The 21,170-nt window shown below is 42.4% G+C and overlaps 1 protein-coding gene across 3 annotated transcripts in view; it reads right to left on the reverse strand.

The window, feature by feature from the left end:
• SMPD3 (sphingomyelin phosphodiesterase 3) overlaps nt 1–21,170 on the reverse strand; it is a 170,288-nt gene that overhangs the window by 53,536 nt on the left and 95,582 nt on the right. For all 3 annotated transcript variants that reach the window (XM_038772346.1, XM_038772343.1, XM_038772345.1), the window contains exon 2: nt 3,422–5,058. In XM_038772346.1, coding sequence (XP_038628274.1) covers nt 3,422–4,756 — 1,335 coding nt within the window. In that variant the 5' untranslated portion in view covers nt 4,757–5,058. The remainder of the gene's footprint in view (nt 1–3,421; nt 5,059–21,170) is intronic.

Raw genomic sequence — 21,170 nt, forward strand, 5'->3', positions numbered from 1 at the left:
GACACTCCTTTTCAAACACATCCCCGCCAACACCATTACGGTTGTGGTGATGGTGGAGTATTTGCTGCTGCTGTGGGAGAAGAGGAGAAGAAAGAGGGTCCTTTTCCACCACCCTGCCTGAAAATGGGAACTTTCAGGTGGTAGAATGGAATCCCCCAAATCAAGATGGCCCTGTCTTAAGAGGGACTTCTGGCCACTGCCATTAAGGGCCAGGGGGCTAGCAGATTCCACCACAAGTACACCAGGAACAGTAAATTACAGATTCATGGATGAGATTAGAGGCAGTGTGGCCAAATGGAAAGAGCACAGGCCTGAGAGTCAGAGGACCTGGGTTCTAATCCCAGCTCCGTCATTTACCTGCTGGATGACCTTGGGCACGTCACTTCACTTTTCCATGCCTCAGTTTCTTCATCTGTAAACTGGGGATCTACTACCTGTTCTCCCTCTCCTTTAGATGATGAGTCCATTGTGGGACAGGCACTCTGTCTGTCAAGATGATCTTGTATCTACCCTAGCACTTAATACAGTGCTTGGCACATAGTGCCTAACAAATACTACAATTATCATTATTTATTATTAGATTTGAGAGCAAAGGGTACTTAACCACGGAAGAGAAGTTTGCGAAACGAATTCCAAAGCGAAAGTGTCTGGGTCTCAAAAAAAAAATCCACGCTGGGGTGAAGCTACACTGATGTGCCTTGGGTGCCTGATTGGGGATACTTTTGAAAGAAAGCCCTAATTGCTTAGCTGCATTGGCTACCTGAAAAAAATTGGATTTAAAGGGAAAATAAAAACCTTTTCAGACACTTCCATTTGTCAGCAAACTACTTACAGATCTCCAGGCACAAATGGAAACACCATATTTTTTAGCATAAAAAAAGATTTCCTCTCAGAGATCAAAATCTCATTATCTCAACCATCAGGGCATTGAGTACGTATGCCAGCCACATGCAGGCAGAGGGAGGGAGAATGTGGGAGAAGAGTTAGGTGGTGAATGAGGCAGGGGATTGTGGTTGGGCTTACAAAGAACTTGATCTGTAGAGCAGCAGGGGTACCAAGAAAGGTCCCAACCCAGTGAGTGGCTGGGACAGCGTGAATGGGCTGGAAGAGAATAGCCTCAATCTGGGCTTGGCAAAGGGCTGAGGATGCTGAAAACTTGCAGGGGAAAAAAAACTGAACAAAGACAAGAGAGAGAGTGGGTAGAGTGAAGGAGAGAAAGCTTAGGTTCACTGCAAATTATTTGTGGGTTTCTGTTGGCTTCTCTGAGAAAACTGAAAACCTTGAGTTTTGCTGTGGAAAATCTGACAAGGCAGTGTCTAATGCTTCATAAGAAGACAGCAGTCATTAACCAAGTCATTAAAAGCTTAAAAATTCTCCCACTGAATTTAAATTAGTAATGTCCAGTTCAGCGATGACTTCAAAATCAAGCACCCTTTAGTAGCAGTGTAGCCTAGTGGAAAGAGCATGGGACTAGGAGTTGGAGGACCTGAGTTCAAATCAAAGCTCTGCTGCTTGTCTGCTCTGTGAAACTGGACAAGTCACTTAACTCCTCCATGCCTCAGTTACCTCCCCTGCAAAATGGAGCTTAAATATGTGTTCTCCCTTCTCCTTAGGCTGTGAGCCCCATGTGGAACAGGGACCTTATCTAACCTGCTTTTCTTGTATCTACTCCAGTGCTTTAGTACATGTAGTAAGCACTTTAACAAATACCACAATTATTATTATTATTGTTGAGTACACATACCCTTTTAAAACAAGGGGTCCATAATAATTTTTGTCTCTGCTTTGAAGAATCCGGTAGGGGAAAATGAGTCTAAATGAAAACCAAATTACTGGGATAATTTTAATTGATTCTGACATCCCTATCTATCACCCTTAATGTGCATTATTTGTGAATACTTGTCAATAGTGTCAATATTTGTCAATAGTAGAAGACCACAGGACTGGAAGTCAGGAGTCATGGATACCAGTCCCTACTCAGCCACTTGCCTGCTGTGGGACCTTGGGCAAGTCATTTAATTTTTCTGTGCCTTAGTTTCCTCATTTGTAAAATGAGGCTTCAATATCTGTTCTCCCTCCTCCTTAGACTATGAGCTCCACGTGGGACAGGGATTGCACCTGATCTGACTATATTATATCTGCCCCGGTGTTTAGCTCAGTGGCTGGCACATAGTAAGGGCTTTACATATACTATAATTAAAATTTTTACTATTTATAGTCCACTTTGATGCTTTTTCTCTAATGGGGGATGTCTTGGTTTCCCCATTTGTCAATTAAACTACTACTAATTCTGTTGTACTGTACTAGCCCAAGGGCTCAGTACAATGCTCTGCACATAGTAAGCACTCAGTGAATACTACTGAATGATTGATTGATTGATCTGCAGACTTTCTTCAGTCATAGTTAGGGAATCCTTTCATTTCCAGAGGAGTATGCTCATTTTAGCTGTTCTGTCCAGCACCTGGAGTTGCCAAAGCAAACCATCTTAGTCACCCTCAGGAAGTCAAATCTGAGATTAACAGTGTTGAGTAATAATGATAACTGTGGTATTTGTTAAGCGCTATGTGTCAAGCACCATACTAAGCACTGGGGTAATCAGTCCCACATAAGGCTCACAGTCTAAGTAGGAGAGAGAACAGTTTTTTTTTTTAATGGTATTTGTTAAGGGCATACTATGTGCCAGTCATTGTACTACACATTGGGGTAGATGCAAGATAATCAGGTTGGACACACTCCATGTCCCACATGGAGCTCACAGTCTTTATCCCCATTTTACAGGTGAGGTAACAGAAGCACAGAAAAGTGAAGTGACTTGCCCAAGGTCACACAGCAGGTACGTGGTGGAGCCAGTATTAGAACCCAGGTCCTCTGACTTCCAGGCCTGTGCTCTTGCCACTTGGCTACGCTGCTCCTCATACTGACTGCATCTTCTAAAAAGCCAGAAGAGGCCTGGGATTGCAACACCAGAGTAATAATAATAATAATAATAATAATAATAATAATAATAATAATGGCATTTATTAAGCGCTTACTATGTGCAAAGCACTGTTCTAAGCACTGGGGAATTTACAAGGTGATCAGGTTGTCCCACGTGGGGCTCACAGTCTTAATCCCCATTTTACAGAGGAGGTAACTGAAGCCCAGAGAAGTGAAGTGACTTGCCCAAAGTCACACAGCTGACAAGTGGCAGAGCCAGGATTTGAACCGATGACCTCTGACTTCAAAGCCCGGGCTCTTTCCGCTGAGCCACGCTGCTTCCCTAAAGAGTATCAAAGAGTACTTTGATCTTCTTGTGACTCCAGCAAAGTGGGATGAATGGTAAAGGCTCAGTCTATTAAGAAGCTAATAGGACAACTTGGCAGTGGAAAAATAGTCCCCCTAGAAGTGACTGGGTTTAAATTGCGGGCAGTAAGCCTCTTACCTTAAGAAACAAAGCTCCCTTGGAGGCCAGGGCATCTGATCCTCGTCCATTGGGGTAACAGTGATAGGCAGCATCCAAAACTGGATAACGGCTGGCAAAGAGGAGGCCGCTGTTCAGACACTTAAAGGTACAGCAACCGTGGCAGCTGTAGACCCCGACATCGTAAAGAATGTATTCGAAATAGTGGTGGAGCTGCTCTTTCAACTTCTCTGCTGCTCTTTTGTCAAAAACTTCCTGTAAGCATAGGAAGTCCAAGTTGGCAGGAAAGAAGGCAGAGATCTCATGGTCGAAGATCTCGTCGGTATGCTTCTTTTTTCTCACAGAGGTCTTCTTGATCACAGAGGCCTTGTAGAGCAACTTGTTGTTAATGGCGCTTTGGTCCACGGTGCCATCTCCAATTCGAACTTTCACCAGGGACTCTCTGGAGGTAGTGTAGCTGTCTAAGCTCCCGGAGTCCCCTTCTTTCTGCTTATGGTTGTGGGTTTGACCCTTCTGACCTTCCGTTTCAGCCTCTAGCGGAGGATCTGCTTGACAGCCAACCTGCCCAGTGGGGGCATCTACTTCTGGGTCTGAAAGCTGCGCTCCATCTTCTCCACCAATGCGGATGATACAGGCACTGTCTTCTCCCTCATTCGGTTCTACACCAGCTTTGGCGTCTCTGTTCTCCTCACTGTTCGTTGTTCCTCCGTTATCTCCCTTGTACTCCATGGACGTCGTCCTTTTAATGCCCATGCTGACAGCTCGGTTGGGGCCATCACCACCTTGGGGTGATACCAAGCTACTGAAGCTTGCAGCACTGATGGAGGTGTTGGTTGGGGAATCGATGTATATTTTGATCTGGGGTCTACTGGCCCCATTACGGATCCTTCTCCCAATCTCTTTGGCCCGGACTTGTGTGTTGAAGACATTGTTGAATCTCGCCAGGGAGTCGGGAAGCAGGCAGACATTGGCAGTGCCAAAGCAGAAGCTTTTCCCAGTCCCCGCGGCCTTCCATTCGCTGAGTAGGGCAGAGCCACTGGCCTGGCTTTTGTCTTCTAGCCTGGAATAGATGTATGGTCTCCTAGCTGACTGGAGGGGAGACCACAGCAGGAACCCAATCAAGGCAAAGGGCAGAGAGGCAACCAGGAGGGCCAAGTAGATGGGAGTGGTAATAATGACGCAGAGAACATGAAAGTAGCATGGGTCGTCGGCCCTCTGGCGCTTCTCATAGGTGGTGGGTACAAAAGAGGCCAGAAGTCGGTCTGCTAGCCAGTAACATGGGAAGATCAGGGTCCAAGAAAAGGAATGCAGAACCGACAGAAAGCTGTTGGGAAATGGGGCAGTGTATAAAACCATTGCAACTCAGTGATGGCAAAACCCGTCAAGCCCTACGACATGATGTCTCTGTCACCAGTCCGTTAGAATTCCAAGGCGAGCAGGGTGTTGAAACTTCTTAGCCAATATCCAAAAGGTCTGTGATTTGGACTTCAGGGAAAGGTATCACCTCCTAAGTACCATTTCACTTTGTCTGCGAAGAAGTGAAAGGCCACTACACAAGGCATGAAATTGTTCTGTCCTTTGGATGCTTGCAGTCTCCCAAGGCCTCATTGTTCATTGCAGAATTCCATGCTGAGAAGTAGAGATGGCTGAAAGGAAACCTGAGGAGATAAACACAAATGAAGACTGCCCTTAATGCTTATTGAGTCACTGCCTGAAGATTCCTCTCATCTTTTCTCAGGCCATTTTTTCTCCTCTCTCTTTCTATCTGTGTCTCTCTTCCTCCCCCTCCCAACTCACTCTGCATCACATTTCACCCACACTCAATAGGCATTCTTAATGGATTTGGATTTATTAAGACAGACTTCTCCATTTATTGGCAGACTTCTAAAAGAATAAAATAAACCCTAACTGCTAAAAATATTCAGGACAGATAAGTTCAGAGTCCCCGGGGGAAAGCAACTGTAAGTCCTGTGGTTTCTGTGGATATCAACCTTAACCTCAACCCTACAGTAACACATCTTAATTTCCATTCAAAAAATCTCTTTAAGTTAAACTTTTATTTACATCAACCACAGTTACAATTTAACGAATGACAGTGGCTAATTATTGTTCATCTGTTCCAAAGCTGTTTGAGGTATTATAATGTCTTATTACTTAAATACTCAATCTTAAAATGACAGACTTCCTTGGATGAATACACAAAAATTTCTCATGTGATGATGATGAAGGTCAAAGTTTATTGGCTTCTAAGCGAAGTTTTTATTTTTTAAATGCAGAGTTTTTGGTATATGATGGCGTATGCTTGCAGTGCATCAGCAACAGCTGTTTTAATTCCAGTTTCTTGCCCAAATTTACAGGGGACAAAAGTGAAAAAAAGAAGCTATCTGTAAAGTGAGACCCCAAAAGGAAAAGTCCTTGGAAAATTGGTGCCAAGAAAATTAAGGAAGATTTCAGATGATAAAAAAAACAGGCCAGAAATAGCTTGGTCCTAAACTAGTACAATCGAGAGCTCATGTTCTAAGTCTGTGTTCCAAACTACTGTTTCCCAAACTGAGGCTAGCTTAGATGATCAAAAGAAAATGTGAATACCAAGCAGATTTGGCAAGAAACCTGTACAATAAAGCCAAACTTTATTTTGTTCAGTTATCCAAGCTTTTGATGATCCAAATTAGCCTAAATCCCAATTAGTTTAGAGATTTTTTCTTCTACTGTAGCCATAGGTTGCCTCTGTATAGTGAATTAGCTTTACCACCAGAAACAAAAGCCACAATAAGGATGGACATTTATGAAGTTTTGAGAGGATACTTCATTTTTATAGGGATATTTTACTTTCTTAGTGCTAGCCCTCTGATATCATCATCAAGCCAAGTGCTTAACACAGTGCTTTGCACACAGTAAGTGCTCAATAAATATGATTGAATGAGTGAATGAATCAATCAATCATTGATATTTATTGAATGCTTACTGTGTGCAGAACACTGTAATAGGTGTTTGGGAAGAGTATGATACAACAAAGTTGAGAGATATGTTAGGAACCGTCTCTATATGTTGCCAACTTGTACTTCCCAAGAGCTTAGTTCAGTGCTCTGCACACAGTAAGTGCTCAATAAGTACGATTGAATGAATGAATGAATGAATGAATGTAGAGGGGGAAACAGATATTAAAATAAATTACAGGCAAGTACAGGTAAGTGTACAAGTACAGGTAATTGCATGCCTATTGGGACTAGAGTACTGTACTAAGTGCTTGGGAAACACATGGAAATATAATATGTCCTCAAAATAAACCAAATTGAATAAACAAGAATAAATGCACATCTTGTAATATTCATCTTGTGATGCTTATGTGAGCCCCACAAAAGATAGACTAGCTATTTTAGTTTGTTTGGAATGTCTTGGGGGTTGTGCCAACATGGCAACAATGTCAGATTAAAAACATATTTTAAAGCTTTAATACATTCATGCAGGATCTGAAATTGGCTTCTTCCTTTATGTCCATTCTAATGATACTAGAAGCGATTCTGGAACATGTCATCAGAACAGCTTTCATCTGCAGCCTTGTATGTTCAAAGAACACAGAGATTTAAACAAGGAGGGCCAGTCTCCTAGATATCGTTCAACACAATGCACTTTTAACATAGGAGTGATGAGTAGCCCACCCAGAGGGTACTTCTGATTTGATTTTCTAAGAAAGTCATTACTGCTCAAAACCTGCAGATGCACCACCTTCTCTAATCTTCTAACAGACACTGTACTGAAGGTCAACATATGGGAATTGGAAATCTTAAAATTGTATGACTAGGAATTTGCCTGGTGGGAAGCGAGGGACTAGAGAAGATGACCAAATCCTCCTCCCTCTTGCTTAGGCTATGAGCTTAATGTGGGACAGAGACTGGGTCCAACCAGATTATCTTGTATCTATCATCATCAATCGTATTTATTGAGCATTTACTGTGTGCAGAGCACTGTACTAAGCGCTTGGGAAGTACAAATTGGCAACATATAGAGACAGTCCCTGCCCAACAGTGGGCTCACAGTCTATCCCAGCATGTAGTACAGTGCTTGGCGCATAGTAAGCGCTTCAGTAGCATTTCTAAAAAAATGACCTCTCGAGACCTCTTTCAGTTATATCAGGTGAGCAGGAATTGCCAAAACACATGGCTCTCATGATTCAACTCAGTTATATCAACTGAGCAGGGATTGCCAAAATACATGCCTATCTTTATATCTACCTAAGAATTTCTAAAGTGTTTTACACAGCGGTCCTTGGATAAGGACAGAGGATGATGAAGACAGAAGCGAGGCTTACTGGAAATAGCCCAGACCTGGAAGTCAGGAGACCTGGATCTAGGCCGGGTTAGATCATATGCCTGTTTTGTGACGTCGGGCAAGACACTTAACCTCTGTGCTTCAGTTTCCTCATCTGTTAAATGGGGATAAGACCTCCCTCCTTTGGTGAGCCCCCTGTAGGACAGGGACTGAGTCGGATACAATTATTTTATATCTAACCCAGAGCTTAGAACAGAACTTGGCATACAGTAAGTGCTCACCAAATATCCTTCTTTTTTTATTATTTTGAAGGAGTCTTCAGTCAAGAGTGATGGATGAGCCACAGTAAGGGAAGGCAAACAAGGGAAAGCTGTATTTTCTCCATCCGTTCATTGTTAGTGCTCACCAGTTGCCTCGCTCCAGATTCTCTCCAGAAATATCTTAAGGGAAAGCTTTCTTGTGCTAAATTAGGGAAATTCTCCACCCTACTACTTCAGCAGGGTCATTGGAACTTTTGGGAGGGGATAGTAAAGTAAGATTTCCCTCTCCCTTGGTTTGACTTCAGGCTAATATAGTGTTGCTATTTAAAAGGCCTCTGTACAGTGATGAAAAGCATTCTAGTAATACACAGATGGTTTAAATTTGCTGTGATTTTATTTGCTTTAAAAAATCAGTACATGTGAGTCAAGTGCAAGGTCACTTTAATCATTTTAAAAATTGTGAAGAAGCCAAAACTGTTAAATATTTCCTTCTTGGGTGTCATATCCTTAAGGAGGGAATGCAACATAAAACATCAGGTTTAGGTTTCTTAAAGTGGACACAATGGGAAACCTGCAAAATGGGCACTTCAGCTCACTTGCTTCCCTGTTCAGCAGGAGTACTTGCTTGTGCTTGTGGGTAGCTAGGAATCTGAGCATCCACCTTAGTATGGTTCCATAGGAATGATGATGAAAAGGAATAAAATAATAGGGATGAGAATTCCCAGAAATAAGAAAGCTTTCTTTTAAGGAGAAGTAGAATGGTCTAATGGAAAGAGCACGGGCCTGGGAGTCAAAGGACCTGGGTTCTAGTCTTGGGTCTGTCCTCTGCCTTCTGTGTGACCTTGGGTAAGTCACTTCACTTTTCTGTGACTCAGTGTTCTTATCTATGAAGTGGGGATTCAATACCTGTTCTTCCTCTCCCTTAGGCTATGAACCCCATTTGGGACATCAACTGTGTCCGATTTGATTATGTTGTATCTACACCAGTGCTTAGTACAATGCTTGTCACATAGTAAGCACTTAACAAGTACCACAATTATTATTACTATTGAGCTCGGAGTAATTTATGCATACGATCTCATCAATTTGCACGGTAAAACATCTTCCTCCCCAGCAGGGGGCAGTCATTGCTTCACTATATTTCCAAGGGAGGACAACAAAGGTATGGAGCTGGTAAGAAATTTTTCCAAGGTTACCGCAAATCAGTAATGGAGAAGTGACTTTCAATTGCCCTTTGAGATTAACCACCCAACGACTGTTGTCTTGATACACTAAAGTTTGCCCAAAAGGAGACTTGTACTTTAAAGGCAACTTATGACCTGTATCCCAGGGATTTCCAAAATATTCTAAGAAATAACATATCAACATGGTGCCTTTGCATCAATTATGTAATCATATTGGGTCTGAAGGGCTCCTAAATGCAAAACCATAGCCACTGACTTTATTTTTAGCATAGAAAGAATTTGGTTAACAAAAGGAAAATTATGACAATTATGTAAAAAAAAACCCTCTATATTGCAGTCAGTTAAGGAATCTGACATGCTGACAAAAGGAAAAACACTTGAGAGTTTTGGAAGACAGTGCTTGAAGCTCACAACTTTATTCCCGGGTATTGTACAAGTTAATAAAAGCATAAGATATTACATAACACACAGGTGGCAATAGCTAAAAGGAGTTCCTGTTCTCCCTTTTGTGCAAGAACATTGAAGCCTTTAGAATCATCGACTTACAGAACTAGAAGAGGCCTTGACAGATCATAGGATTACTGTCAGTACTGGGAATAGGCATTTTCGGCCTCATCATCACAAGGCTAAAAGGCAGCAAAGGGGAGCCCACACTGTAGCTCAAAGACATAATCAGCACTGTGGGAAGGGGAGTGTGAGTTGAAAGGAGAAGTGTCTTGTGTTCCCATTCTGTCCCCAAATGCCCCCCTCCCCCCACCCCGACTCTCCCTCATCCTTCTAGTTCCTCTCCTGCAAACTCCACTGTAACTGTCACACCCACCTCGCTCCATTGCTTTATTCAGCCCCATCACCCACCTGGCTGGCAAAGCAGATAGCAGAGTTTTACTGACGGCTGAGGACCCCCTGTGCTTCCCTTACCTTTCCCACGCTCCCTCCCTCATCAGTGGAGGTCGGAGCACTAGGAATATACCCTTAAAAACATGTGTCATACTTGCAGTACTCTTGGCTGAATTATGCCTAGTTTTGTGCAAGGGAACTAAATATGAGGCGATGCAAGGAACCTTACAGTTTCATAGGTAAATTTTATATTGTGCTTCCATAGGCACAGTTTTCCTGAGCCCCATGAGGGGTGGCAACTGGGTCTGATCTGTTTTTCTTGCATCTACCCCAGCACGTAACACAGTGCCTGGCATATAATAAGCACTTAATAAATACCATCATTACTATTACCGGATGGGAAACAGCAATGCGCACAAAAGGGTCATCGTTAGTATTCATTGAGGGTCTGTGTTCAGAGCACTGTACTAACCACATGGGAGTATACAATAAAAATAGAAGACATAGTTCCACCCCCTAGGAACAAATGCTCAAATGGAAGAGATGGGCAGACACGGATAATGTACCTCTAATGGTAATGTGAGTGAAAGCATAGATACAATTGGGTAATAACAAAAGCAGCCAAAATTAATGAACAAATGAGTAAATCAGTGGAATTAATAAACCGATATATGTATGGGTGCTAAGGATGACTAATGGGATGACATGACCAGGAAGTAGGGATTAATCAAGGAATGCCTAACTTCTCATTTTCCCTCTTAAAACCTTCCCTCCTCCCAATTTCCCCAACTCTTTCAACAGCACCATCATCCTCCCTGTTCCAGAAGCCCATAACCTTGGTGTCATCCTTGACTCCTCATTGAGTTTCAGCTTTCACATCAGTCAGCTAATAAACCCTGTTACTTTTTCCTCTACAACATCTCCCAGAACTGCCCCCTTCCTCTCCACCCAAACAGCCACCACCCTGATTCAACCTCTCACCATGTTGGGGCTAGATTACAGTATTGGCCTCCTCATCCATCTGCCAGACTCTAACCTTTCCCTGCCTTCAATTTACACTTTACGCTGCCACCCGAATCATCTTCCAATCGTCACGTCTCATTCCACATCTCAAAAACCTCCAGTGACTACCCATTTCCCTCTGCATCAAGCAAAAACTCCTTACTAGTGGCTTCAGGTTTCTCTACCAACTTTACCCATCTTGCACATCAGGTCTCTTGACCTGCTACCCTGGAGGTCAAGTTCTTTGTTACCCCATATCTAACACTCCCCAAGTATTTATAAAGCACTTACTGTTAACCCCAGCACCACAGTTAAGTGCTTAATAAATACTATTACTATTCCTAGGTTGGGATTCCAAATCCAGAATGTGCATACGTATTAGATTAACACTTGTATAAACCCCAGCATTCAGTACAGTGCTTGGCCCATAGTAAAGTGCTTAATAAATCCCATACATACCATTACTATTATTGTTATTATTCCTACATTGGGATTCCGAATCCAAAATGTGTGCATGTATTCAATTAACATATTAGTTGTTCCAAGCCCTATAGCATAAAGAAATCCATTCTCAGGACAAAAAGTGCCTCCAGTATCAGCTAGGATTCACAGTTTGGTAAACGTGGGCAATGATATCAGTTATGCATGAGCTAAAACAGACATTTGGATGGAGCCCAGCACCAGTGCATCATTCTCTGTGATGATGAATATTGGTAATCCAATGCTTTAAAGGAGGTAGATATATGGTCAGGGAATCCAGCTCATCATCATAATAGTAACATAAACTCCCTCAGATTGCACACACTGCATAATAAACCTCAAATTTAAAAGCTTAACTAACAATCCACACAAATATGCTAATCTATCATCAGCACTTCTCCTGAGGTAGCATTAGTATTTATAAGCACTTATCATGTGCAGGGCACCATCCTAAGGACTGGGAAAAAATACACAGGTGAGAATGAGACATGGTCCCTGCCTCCCCCGTAGCGGCTCAAAATCTGAGAATAAAGTGGGGAAGGGTTTGGTGACAGCCACAGTAGGAAAGATATGAAAGATTACAAATACAAAAACAAGATAGAGGACAAAGATTTAGACTTGCAGCTTAAATCTCCCGTGACCCAGGATGTACTGGGCATGTTGGAAGCAGAGGCCCGGTATAGCGCGACAGGGTTCCGGGTGGTTTCGCTCGGCGGTGGGAAGGCCAACTTTCTACCATAGGAAGTGCCTACGCAGCTTCTGTTCTGAGCAGGATCTGAGCTAAACCACATTTGCTCAGACTCATGGTATAGGTAGGAGTTTCACAGTTTTGTAAGCAATCCAAGTTCAGGGAAAAAGCTTCTCCCCATCACTGGAAACTGGAAAAAGGAGCTATTTCCCTGAACTTGGATTGCTTACAAAACTATGAAACTTTCACATCCCCCAAAGCAAGGTGCAGGGGCCCATTTAACTGACCTCAGGGGGAGACACTCTTCGATCAATAGTATTTACTGAACATCTGTGAACAGAACACTGTACTAAGCACTTGGGAGAGTACAATAGAATTAGCAGATGTGATCCCTGCCCTCAAAGAGTTTGCAATATAATGGGGGAGGCAGACACTAAAATAAATCACAGCTAGGTGGAATAGTATAAAGAGCTATATAAAACAGAGCATAGAGATAAGTACGAAGCACGACGGGGAAGGTCTTGTTACTTAAGTGAAGTGGAAGTGCTGAAGTGTCAGTTGTCGGGATTGGGGGTGTGGAGATGAGAAAATAATTGGGGATTTAGAGACTTTAACCCAATTTTAAATGTGATCAATAGAGGTAAAACGTCAGAGTTTCCATGGTGTCTGTTTTCTCTACCTCCTTCCCTTCCCCACAGCACCTGTATATATGTTTGTACATATTTATTACTCTATTTATTTATTTATTTTACTTGTACATATCTATTCTATTTATTTGATTTTGTTAATATGTTTGGTTTTGTTCTCTGTCTCCCCCTTCTAGACTGTGAGCCCACTGTTGGGTAGGGACTGTCTCTATATGTTGCCAACTTGTACTTCCCAAGCGCTTAGTACAGTGCTCTGCACACAGTAAGCACACAAATACGATTGATTGATTGATTGATTGATTGATTGGTGTGTCCAGTGCCCAATGCCTATAGCGCTTGTTTGATCTAACAGGGCATATCAATCAAAACTTTGTTTGGAAATTCACAGGACAAGATTTTGACTCACTGTTCTATATGCTGTGCTCAACATCCAGTAGAATGGGAGGAATGGGGGTTTAAGTATACGGGAATAATTTAACCTAATTTCATTCGAGAACACATACGTACATGGAATGAATTTTTTTTGTGTGGGATGACCCTAAAATATGAGCATTCTGAGAGGAAGGTTTAGGACCAATATGGCCCCAGATGGCATAGTGGGTAGAACACGGGCCTGGGAGTCAGAAGGTCATGGGTTCTGTCTGCCATATGACCTTGGGCAAGTCACTTCACTTCTCTGTGCCTCGATTATCTCTTCTGTAAAATGGGGATTGAGACTGTGAACCCGACGTGGGACAAGGGATTGTATCCAACCCGATTTGTTTGTATCCACCCCAGTGCATAGAACAGTGCCTGGCACATAGCAAGAGCTTAATAAATACCATAATTATTCCTTTGCTTAGAACAGTGCTTAACACGTAGTAAGCACTTAACATATACCATCATTATTATTATTATTTTGCTTGAGTCTGTGCTTAAACCTAGACCTATTGTAATTCAGTTCCTTTTTCTTTCAAGATTGTTCAGCACAACTCCAGCAAGAATGCTCCATTTGGGAACAAAATACTTTAAATGACTATGGCTTTGAGATGTTAAACATTTCCAGATCTTAATTTCCCATTACTTTGGTAAGGTCTTCTTCACATTCAAATGTTTACCTCGTTCAAATTCTGGGATTTCTAGACCCAGTAGAGTCTCCTGATGAGCATAACGTGAGTTTGTGAACTCTTAGTGAGTGGGACCACACCTTTGTATGCACCGACAAGAATTCTGGGGGCCCTGAAATATCAATTAGGACATCACTGTACCTTTTGCGATTATCCTCCACCTTCTTCCTATAGTCTTTTTTTTTTAAGTGCTTACTATGTGCCAGGAATTCAGTGCTGGGGTAGATGCACACTAATCAGGTTGGACACAGTTCATGTCCCACATGGGGCTCACAGTCTTTCAATCCTCATTTCTCAGATGAGGGAACTTAAGCACAGAGTGACTTGCCCAAGGTCACACAGCAGACAAGTGGTAGAGCTGGGATTGGAGCCCAGGTCCTCTGACTCCAAGGCCCGAGCTCTATCCACTAGCCCATGCTGCTTCTAATATTTGTTTTTGTCATACATAATAATAATAATAATATTTGTTAAGCTCTTACCATGTACCAGGCACTGTATTAATTAATTCATTCAATCACATTTATTGAGCACTTACTGTGTGCAGAACACAGTACTAAGTGCTTGGGAAGTACAAATCAGCAACATATAGGGATGGTCCCTACCCAACAACAGGCTCACAGTCTAGAAGGGGGAGACAGACAAGAAAAGACAAAACAAGTAGACAAGTGTCGATACCAACAGAATAAATAGAATTATAGCTATGTACACATCATTAATAAAATAGAGTAATAAATATGTACAAATATACACAAGTGCTGTGGGGAGGGGAAGGGGGAAGTGTGGGGGGATGGGGAGAGGAGGAGGAGAAGAAGGAGAGGAAAAAGCGGGGGCTCAGTCTGGGGTAGATACAAGCAAATTGGGTTGAATACAGTCCCTGTCCTATGTTGGGGTTTACAATCTTAATCCCATTTTACAGATGAGGTAACTGAAGCCCAGAGAAGTGAAGTGACTTGTCCAAGGTAACACAGGAGACAATTAGTGGAGATTGTTTAGTTTTTCGTTGCTGTCTGGGTTCCGCTTACATCCAGTGCTCTTGCCTAAAAATTAGAACCCACGTCCAGGGTTTTTTTGGGTTTCTTCTGGAATCTTCAGTAATGCCCCTCCCTTTTCCCCCTTCTGTCACACTTAATTTACCTCATCCTTTATGGTCTACATCCACTAACCTCGTGTTTTAGCCAGAAATGCAAGCAAATGTCTGCCCTCCCCAAATTCACCTATGCCCCAAATGGAGAAAAAGGAAAAAAAAAAATCAACAATTGAGCATAGTAAGATTCTACAGGAGAGATTTTAAGGGAACCCTATCATTAGGAAGAACTCGAGCACCTCCGTTCCAACCCAGTCACAGCCACCATTTACTTCTTACAAACACTGCAAAAGTTGCGCTGTCTTTATTTTGAGTCCTTATTTGGTACAGAGCAGTTAGAGAACTGTAGTATGAAAGTGTGTGCGAATCTGAGACATTTGGCTCTATTTATACAGTTAAAATAGAATGGGCAATATTTACAAATCACCTTTCAGCCTGATTTAGGCTCCTGCTTCATGGGAGCTCATGTAACTAAATAATTGTTGAATAAATCCAATCTTGGGAGACAGGTTGTTTAATGAAACTCAGTGAGGCAAAAGGAAATTAGCTTTGGTCACCTGAGTAGGAATTAGCTAGAAAAGTTTTCCTAGTGCTCTGTCATCACTGTAGCCAAAACCCACTGTGTTCCTTTGAGCTAAAACCCCAGTAGTCTTGACATTGTCAATCCAGAGGGACTGCAGATGAAATGGCAAGGCCATGTGCTTTGACATGTGGCATCTTCCAGAAACCAGTAAGAACCAGGCTTTCAACAAACTATCACTCTCCTGTTCTTATTGCTGGCTAAAGGTACTTGCTGGAGTTGAATTCCTCTAGCCTTTTTAGAGTGCTGTTTGCCTGCTAGTCTCTGATTTGCACAGCTTCTTGATTTATAAGAGAAAGTGAGACAGACACCAGGATCCCAGTGAAAGTGTTTTCTCGTTTTAGAACTTTAGGGAGGAAAATAAAAAAGATTCCTGCTGCCTCGTTTGACTTGGAGAATAGACATCCCAGGTCTAGATAAACTCTCCTTCATTAAAGAAAGTAAGTTTCCCTAGGATGCCTTCTTGATTCTGGGAGTCATCACCATTGGTGGGGGTAAAAGCTTATGCCCATAAGATTGAAAATTTCTGGAAATTTCAGTTATTGAAAAACCTTGTTGGATCAATTTTTTTTCAAAGAAATTTCCTATGAATTTTGGTTAATATCAAAATATATGCACTATCTATTCTCTTAGATCTAATTTCTAGACTGCAAGCTCCTTGAGGGAAAGGAATGTGCCTTACCAACTCTGTTTTATTGTACTCTCCCAAATGCTTAGTACCGGACTCTGCACACAGTCAGCACTCAATAAATACCACTGATTGATTGACCTAATGAATTACATATCATTAGCTTAAGTTATCTGTGATTAACCTATAATCAATTAATAATTTAATTAATCAATAGCCTATAAATATTAAGACATTTCTTAGGAAATTTAAAAGTCTAAATACCATTGTTGTATCTAGCATATCCATGCAACAAGGGTGGGTAATCGGAACCTCTTCTGGCTGGATCCTCTGGGAGTTTCTGATCAATTAACATCCAGTGGCGGAAGAACCAAGGAGACAGGGGCAGCATTTTGAAGTTTCAGGGAGAGGAAATTGCAGTTGCAGTCCAGCTAATGGCATGTCAGGGAGTTAGCAGAGTAGTGGGAGAGGGACGGCAGGCATTGCACTACTTCTGGGACCAACTGCTGAAGTCTCAGAACTTATACTTTTCTTTCTCAACAGGAATGAAATTGAATTGTGTGCACGTTGGAATACTTATTCCATATATTTATTTATTCTTTGATTACTATTATTGTTGTCAAATTTAAGTGCTTAGTATGTCAAGCACTGTTCTAACTGTTGGGGTCAATACAAATTCATCAGGTTGGACACAGTCCCTGTCCCACATGAGGGTCACTAAGTTTTACTCATATTTCCAGGTTTATTTCATATTCCCATTATATGTATATTATCTGTGTCTGCCTACCTGCTGCATTTAACTGTACATTAGATTGTAAAGTCCAAGAAGGGAGGGAGTGTTTTCTGCTTTTACTGCATGCTCCTAAGCTCCTAGTATTCAGTTAAGGGAAGCAGCATGGCCCCGTGGAAGTCAGTCAGTCAATCGTATTTATTGAGCATTTACTGTGTGCACAGCACTGTACTAAGCACTTGGGAGAATACAATATAACAAATACATTCCCTGCCAACACGAGCTTACAGCCTAGAGGGGGAAACAAACATTAATAGAAATAAGTAAATTACCGATATGTAATTGGAAATATATGGAAAGAGCATGGGCCTGGGAGTCAGAGGTCCTGAGTTTGAATCTTAGTCTGCCACTTACCTGCTGTGTGATCTTAGGCAAGTCACGTAACTGCTCTGTAACATAAGTCACGTAAGTCAAGTCACGTAACTGTATAACTGTATTTATTTTATTTGTACATATTTATTCTATTTATTTTATTTTGTTAATATGTTTTGTTTTGTTCTCTGTCTCTCCCTTCTAGACTCTGAGCCCACTGTTGGGTAGGGACCGTCTCTATATGTTGCCAACTTGTACTTCCCAAGCGCTTAGTACAGTGCTCTGCACACAGTAAGTGCTCAATAAATATGATTGAATGAATGAATGAATGCTCTGTGCTTCAGTTCCCTCATCTTCTAGACTGTGAGCCCACCTTCTAGACTGTGAGCCCACTGTTGGGTAGGGACCATCTCTATATGTTGCCAACTTGTACTTCCCAAGTGCTTAGTACAGTGCTCTGCACACAGTAAGAGCTCAATAAATACGATTGATTGATTGATTGATTGATCTGCTAAATGGGGATTCAATACCTGTTCTCTTTCCTACTTAGACTATCAGCCTCATGTGGGACCTGATTATCTTGTATTTTCCCCATTGCTTAGTACAGTGCTTGGAACATAGTAAGCACTTAACAAAAACCATTATTATTTGTAGTACTCAGTAGCCACTCATCAATAACAATGAAGGTGAAAATGAGTTCTACAAGGTAATATGCACTTTTATTGATGACATGAGTGAGTAGATTGTGATTGCTTTGTTCCCTTTTCAAGTCTATTTGTATTTTAGAGGTTCTCAGGCTCTGCTCACACATCCTGAGCAAGCCCAGTGAATGCTGAACACTCAAGAAATGCCACCTAGTGGGTGGCAGCTGCCCTGGTGCCCATTGGGGTAAAGTGCTTTTCAAATTTACTTTAGTTGGGTTGGGCATGAATTTGGGGGTACTGTTCCCGATTTAAAAAGTCACCAATGGGACCCCTTTCTGGGGCTGAGCTAGCAGGAAGGGATGTGGTGTTGACAGTGAAGAAGAATAATAGATGTGGTATTTATTAAGCATTTACTATTTGCCAAGCACTGGGTAAGATGACAAGATTGTCAGGTTAGACACAGACCCAACCCTCATATGGTTCACAGCCTAAAGGGAAGGGAGAACAGATATTGAAATCCCATTGTGCAGATGAGGTAGCTGAGGCACAGAGACATTAAGTGATTTGCCCAAGGTCACCCAGCAGGCCAGTGGTAGTGAGGCAGGTGAAGCAGCAGGAAAGTGCCACCCCATCTTCCTTTTCCTTATATCCCTCCCCCATTTCCTTATATCCCTCCTCTATAGCTGCCTCCCACACCCTATTTCCTGGACGTTTCCAAAGCAGAGAGCCATGCAGGGTGGCTGTATCAGAAACCTGTAGCAAACAGTTTGTGGAAGCTGCTGTTGTGGCAGAAGCAATAATGATGGTGGCAGTGGTAGCAGTAGCAAAAGAGGAGGAGGTGAAGGCAAAGGTTGAAGGGCAGCAGAAGAAACACTGAATTGTGGGTAAGGGGCAGGATGAGTGCTTTGTGTGTGTGTGTGTGTGTGTCTATATGTCGATGCTATGTTTGTGTGTGTAGTCTTTCCCTTTCCCCATTCCTGTCCCTGGGGCTCTTTCTGTCTCCTTTTCTCTCTTTGAATTTAGTTCTTTTTTTGCCCTCCTTCTCTTTATCTCCTGTTTTTCAGTCCTGCCTCCCAGGGGCCCTGCCCTTTTTCCACTTTATGCAGTGGAAAACACAGTCAACTCATATTGTGGGTACTCAAGGGTTCACCTTACTGACAGATGCTGGAGGACTAGGGCTCATTGGCAGAATTTGCAGTTATTTTTAAGATGGATTTACAAGATGCTGCCTGTGCATTAATAATTAATCAATCAATTGTATTTATTGAGTGCTTATCATGTACAGTACATTGTACTTTGTGCTTGGGAGAGTACAATAGAACAGAGTTGGTATACATGTTCTCTGTCCACAGTCTAGAGGGGGATACCAACATTAATATAAATGACAGATGTGTACATAAGTGTGGTCGGCCCGAGAGAGAGGTGAATAAAGGGTGCAAATCCAAGTGCAAAGGGGACACAGAAGGGAGATGGGGTAAGAGAAAATGAGGGCTTCATCAGCGAAGGCCTCTTGGAGGAGATATGCTTTCAATACGGCTTTGAAGGTGGGGAGGGTTATTGTCTGTTGGATATGAAAGGGGAGGGACTTCCAGGCCAGAGGCAGGACATAGTAATAATAATTATGGTACTTGTTAAGCACTTACAGCCAGGCACTGTACTAAGCACTGGGGTGGACACAAGCAAATCAGGTTGGACCATGTCCCTGACCCACATGGGGCTCACAGTCTTCATCCCCATTTTTACAGATGAGGTAACTGAAGCACAAAGAAGTAAAGTGACTTGCCCAAGGTCACAGAGAAGACAAGTGGCGGAGCCAGGATTAGAACCCATGATCTCCTGACTCCCAGGCCCATGCTTTAGGCACCATGCCACACTGCTTCCACTACACCATGACATGGGCGAGGGGTCATCGGCAAGATAGATGAGATCAAGGTACAGTGAGTAGGTTGCCTTTAGAGGAGAAGGGCAAGGTGATTGGGTTCTTTAAAGCTGATGGTGAGGAGTTTCTGCTTGATGCAGAGTTGCATGGGCAATCACTGGAGGTTCTTGAGGAGTGGGGAAACATGGACTTTGTGGTTTTGTAGAAAAACTATCCTGGCAACAGAATGAAGTATGGATTGGAGTCAGGAGAGACAGGAGGCAGGGAGGTCAAGAAGAAGGTTGATGCAGTAATCAAGATGGGATAGGATACCTGCTTGGTTTAATGTGGTAGCAGTATGGGTGGAGAAGATAGGTTGGATTTTAGCAATGTTGTGAAGGTTGAACCAAACAGGATTTGGTGACAGACTGAATATGTGGGTTGAATGAGAGAGATGAGTAGGGGATGATGATGATGTTGATGGTATTTGTTAAGCTCTTACTATGTGCCAAGCACTGTTCTAAGCGCTGGGATAGATACAAGGTAATCAGGTTGTCCCACATGGGACTTACAGTCTTAATCCCCATTTTACAGATGAGATAACTCAGGCACAGAGAAGTTAAGGGACTTGCTCAAAGTCACACAGCTGACAAGTAGCAGAGCCAGGATTAGAACCCACAACCTCTGACTTCCAAGCCTGTGCTCTTTCCACTAAGCCACGCAGGAGAACACCAAGGCTGCAGGCTTGTGAAAAAGGGAGGATGGTGGTGATGGAGGATGGGAAAGTCAGAGGAAGGACAGGGTTTGGGTAGAAAGATAAGAAGTTCTGTTTTGGACAGAACCAATACCATTCAATACCAATCTCTCTTGTGTGCACCTCTTTGTTTTTCCTTTTAATGTCCCTCTTTCTCTCATGTGCATGCCTCTGATTCTCTCAATCAATTCATTATATTTTCTGACTACCTATTAAGTGCCAGCAGTCTACCAAATGGTTGGGAGAGTGCAGTAATAGCAGAACACACAGTCCGTCTCTTCAAGGAGCTTACAGTTTAATGAGGAGACTAACAAAAAGTATTTACAGATAGTGAAAGCAAGAGGAAAGAACAGGCTAGAGTCTGAAGCAAGACAAACATTGGGACAAAACCACTTAACAGATAACTGAATGCACAGATAAATCTATAAATAACACATATAATACCCACATATATGAGCTTCTGATGCTTGGAATAAAATACACAAGTACTGAGGGAGAATATTCTGTCTCTTTTCTGACTTTTTCTCTCACTCACACAAGTTCCAGTCATTGACCTGGAGATTGACTCACCGGAGGGAGAAGGGCAAGGGAGTCCTCCTTTGACACTGAAAATCTGCGGACTTTGGCATAGTAGCACTCCTTACTCC

This window comes from Tachyglossus aculeatus, chromosome X1 (genome assembly GCF_015852505.1).
Source record: "Tachyglossus aculeatus isolate mTacAcu1 chromosome X1, mTacAcu1.pri, whole genome shotgun sequence".
NCBI lineage: Eukaryota > Metazoa > Chordata > Mammalia > Monotremata > Tachyglossidae > Tachyglossus > Tachyglossus aculeatus.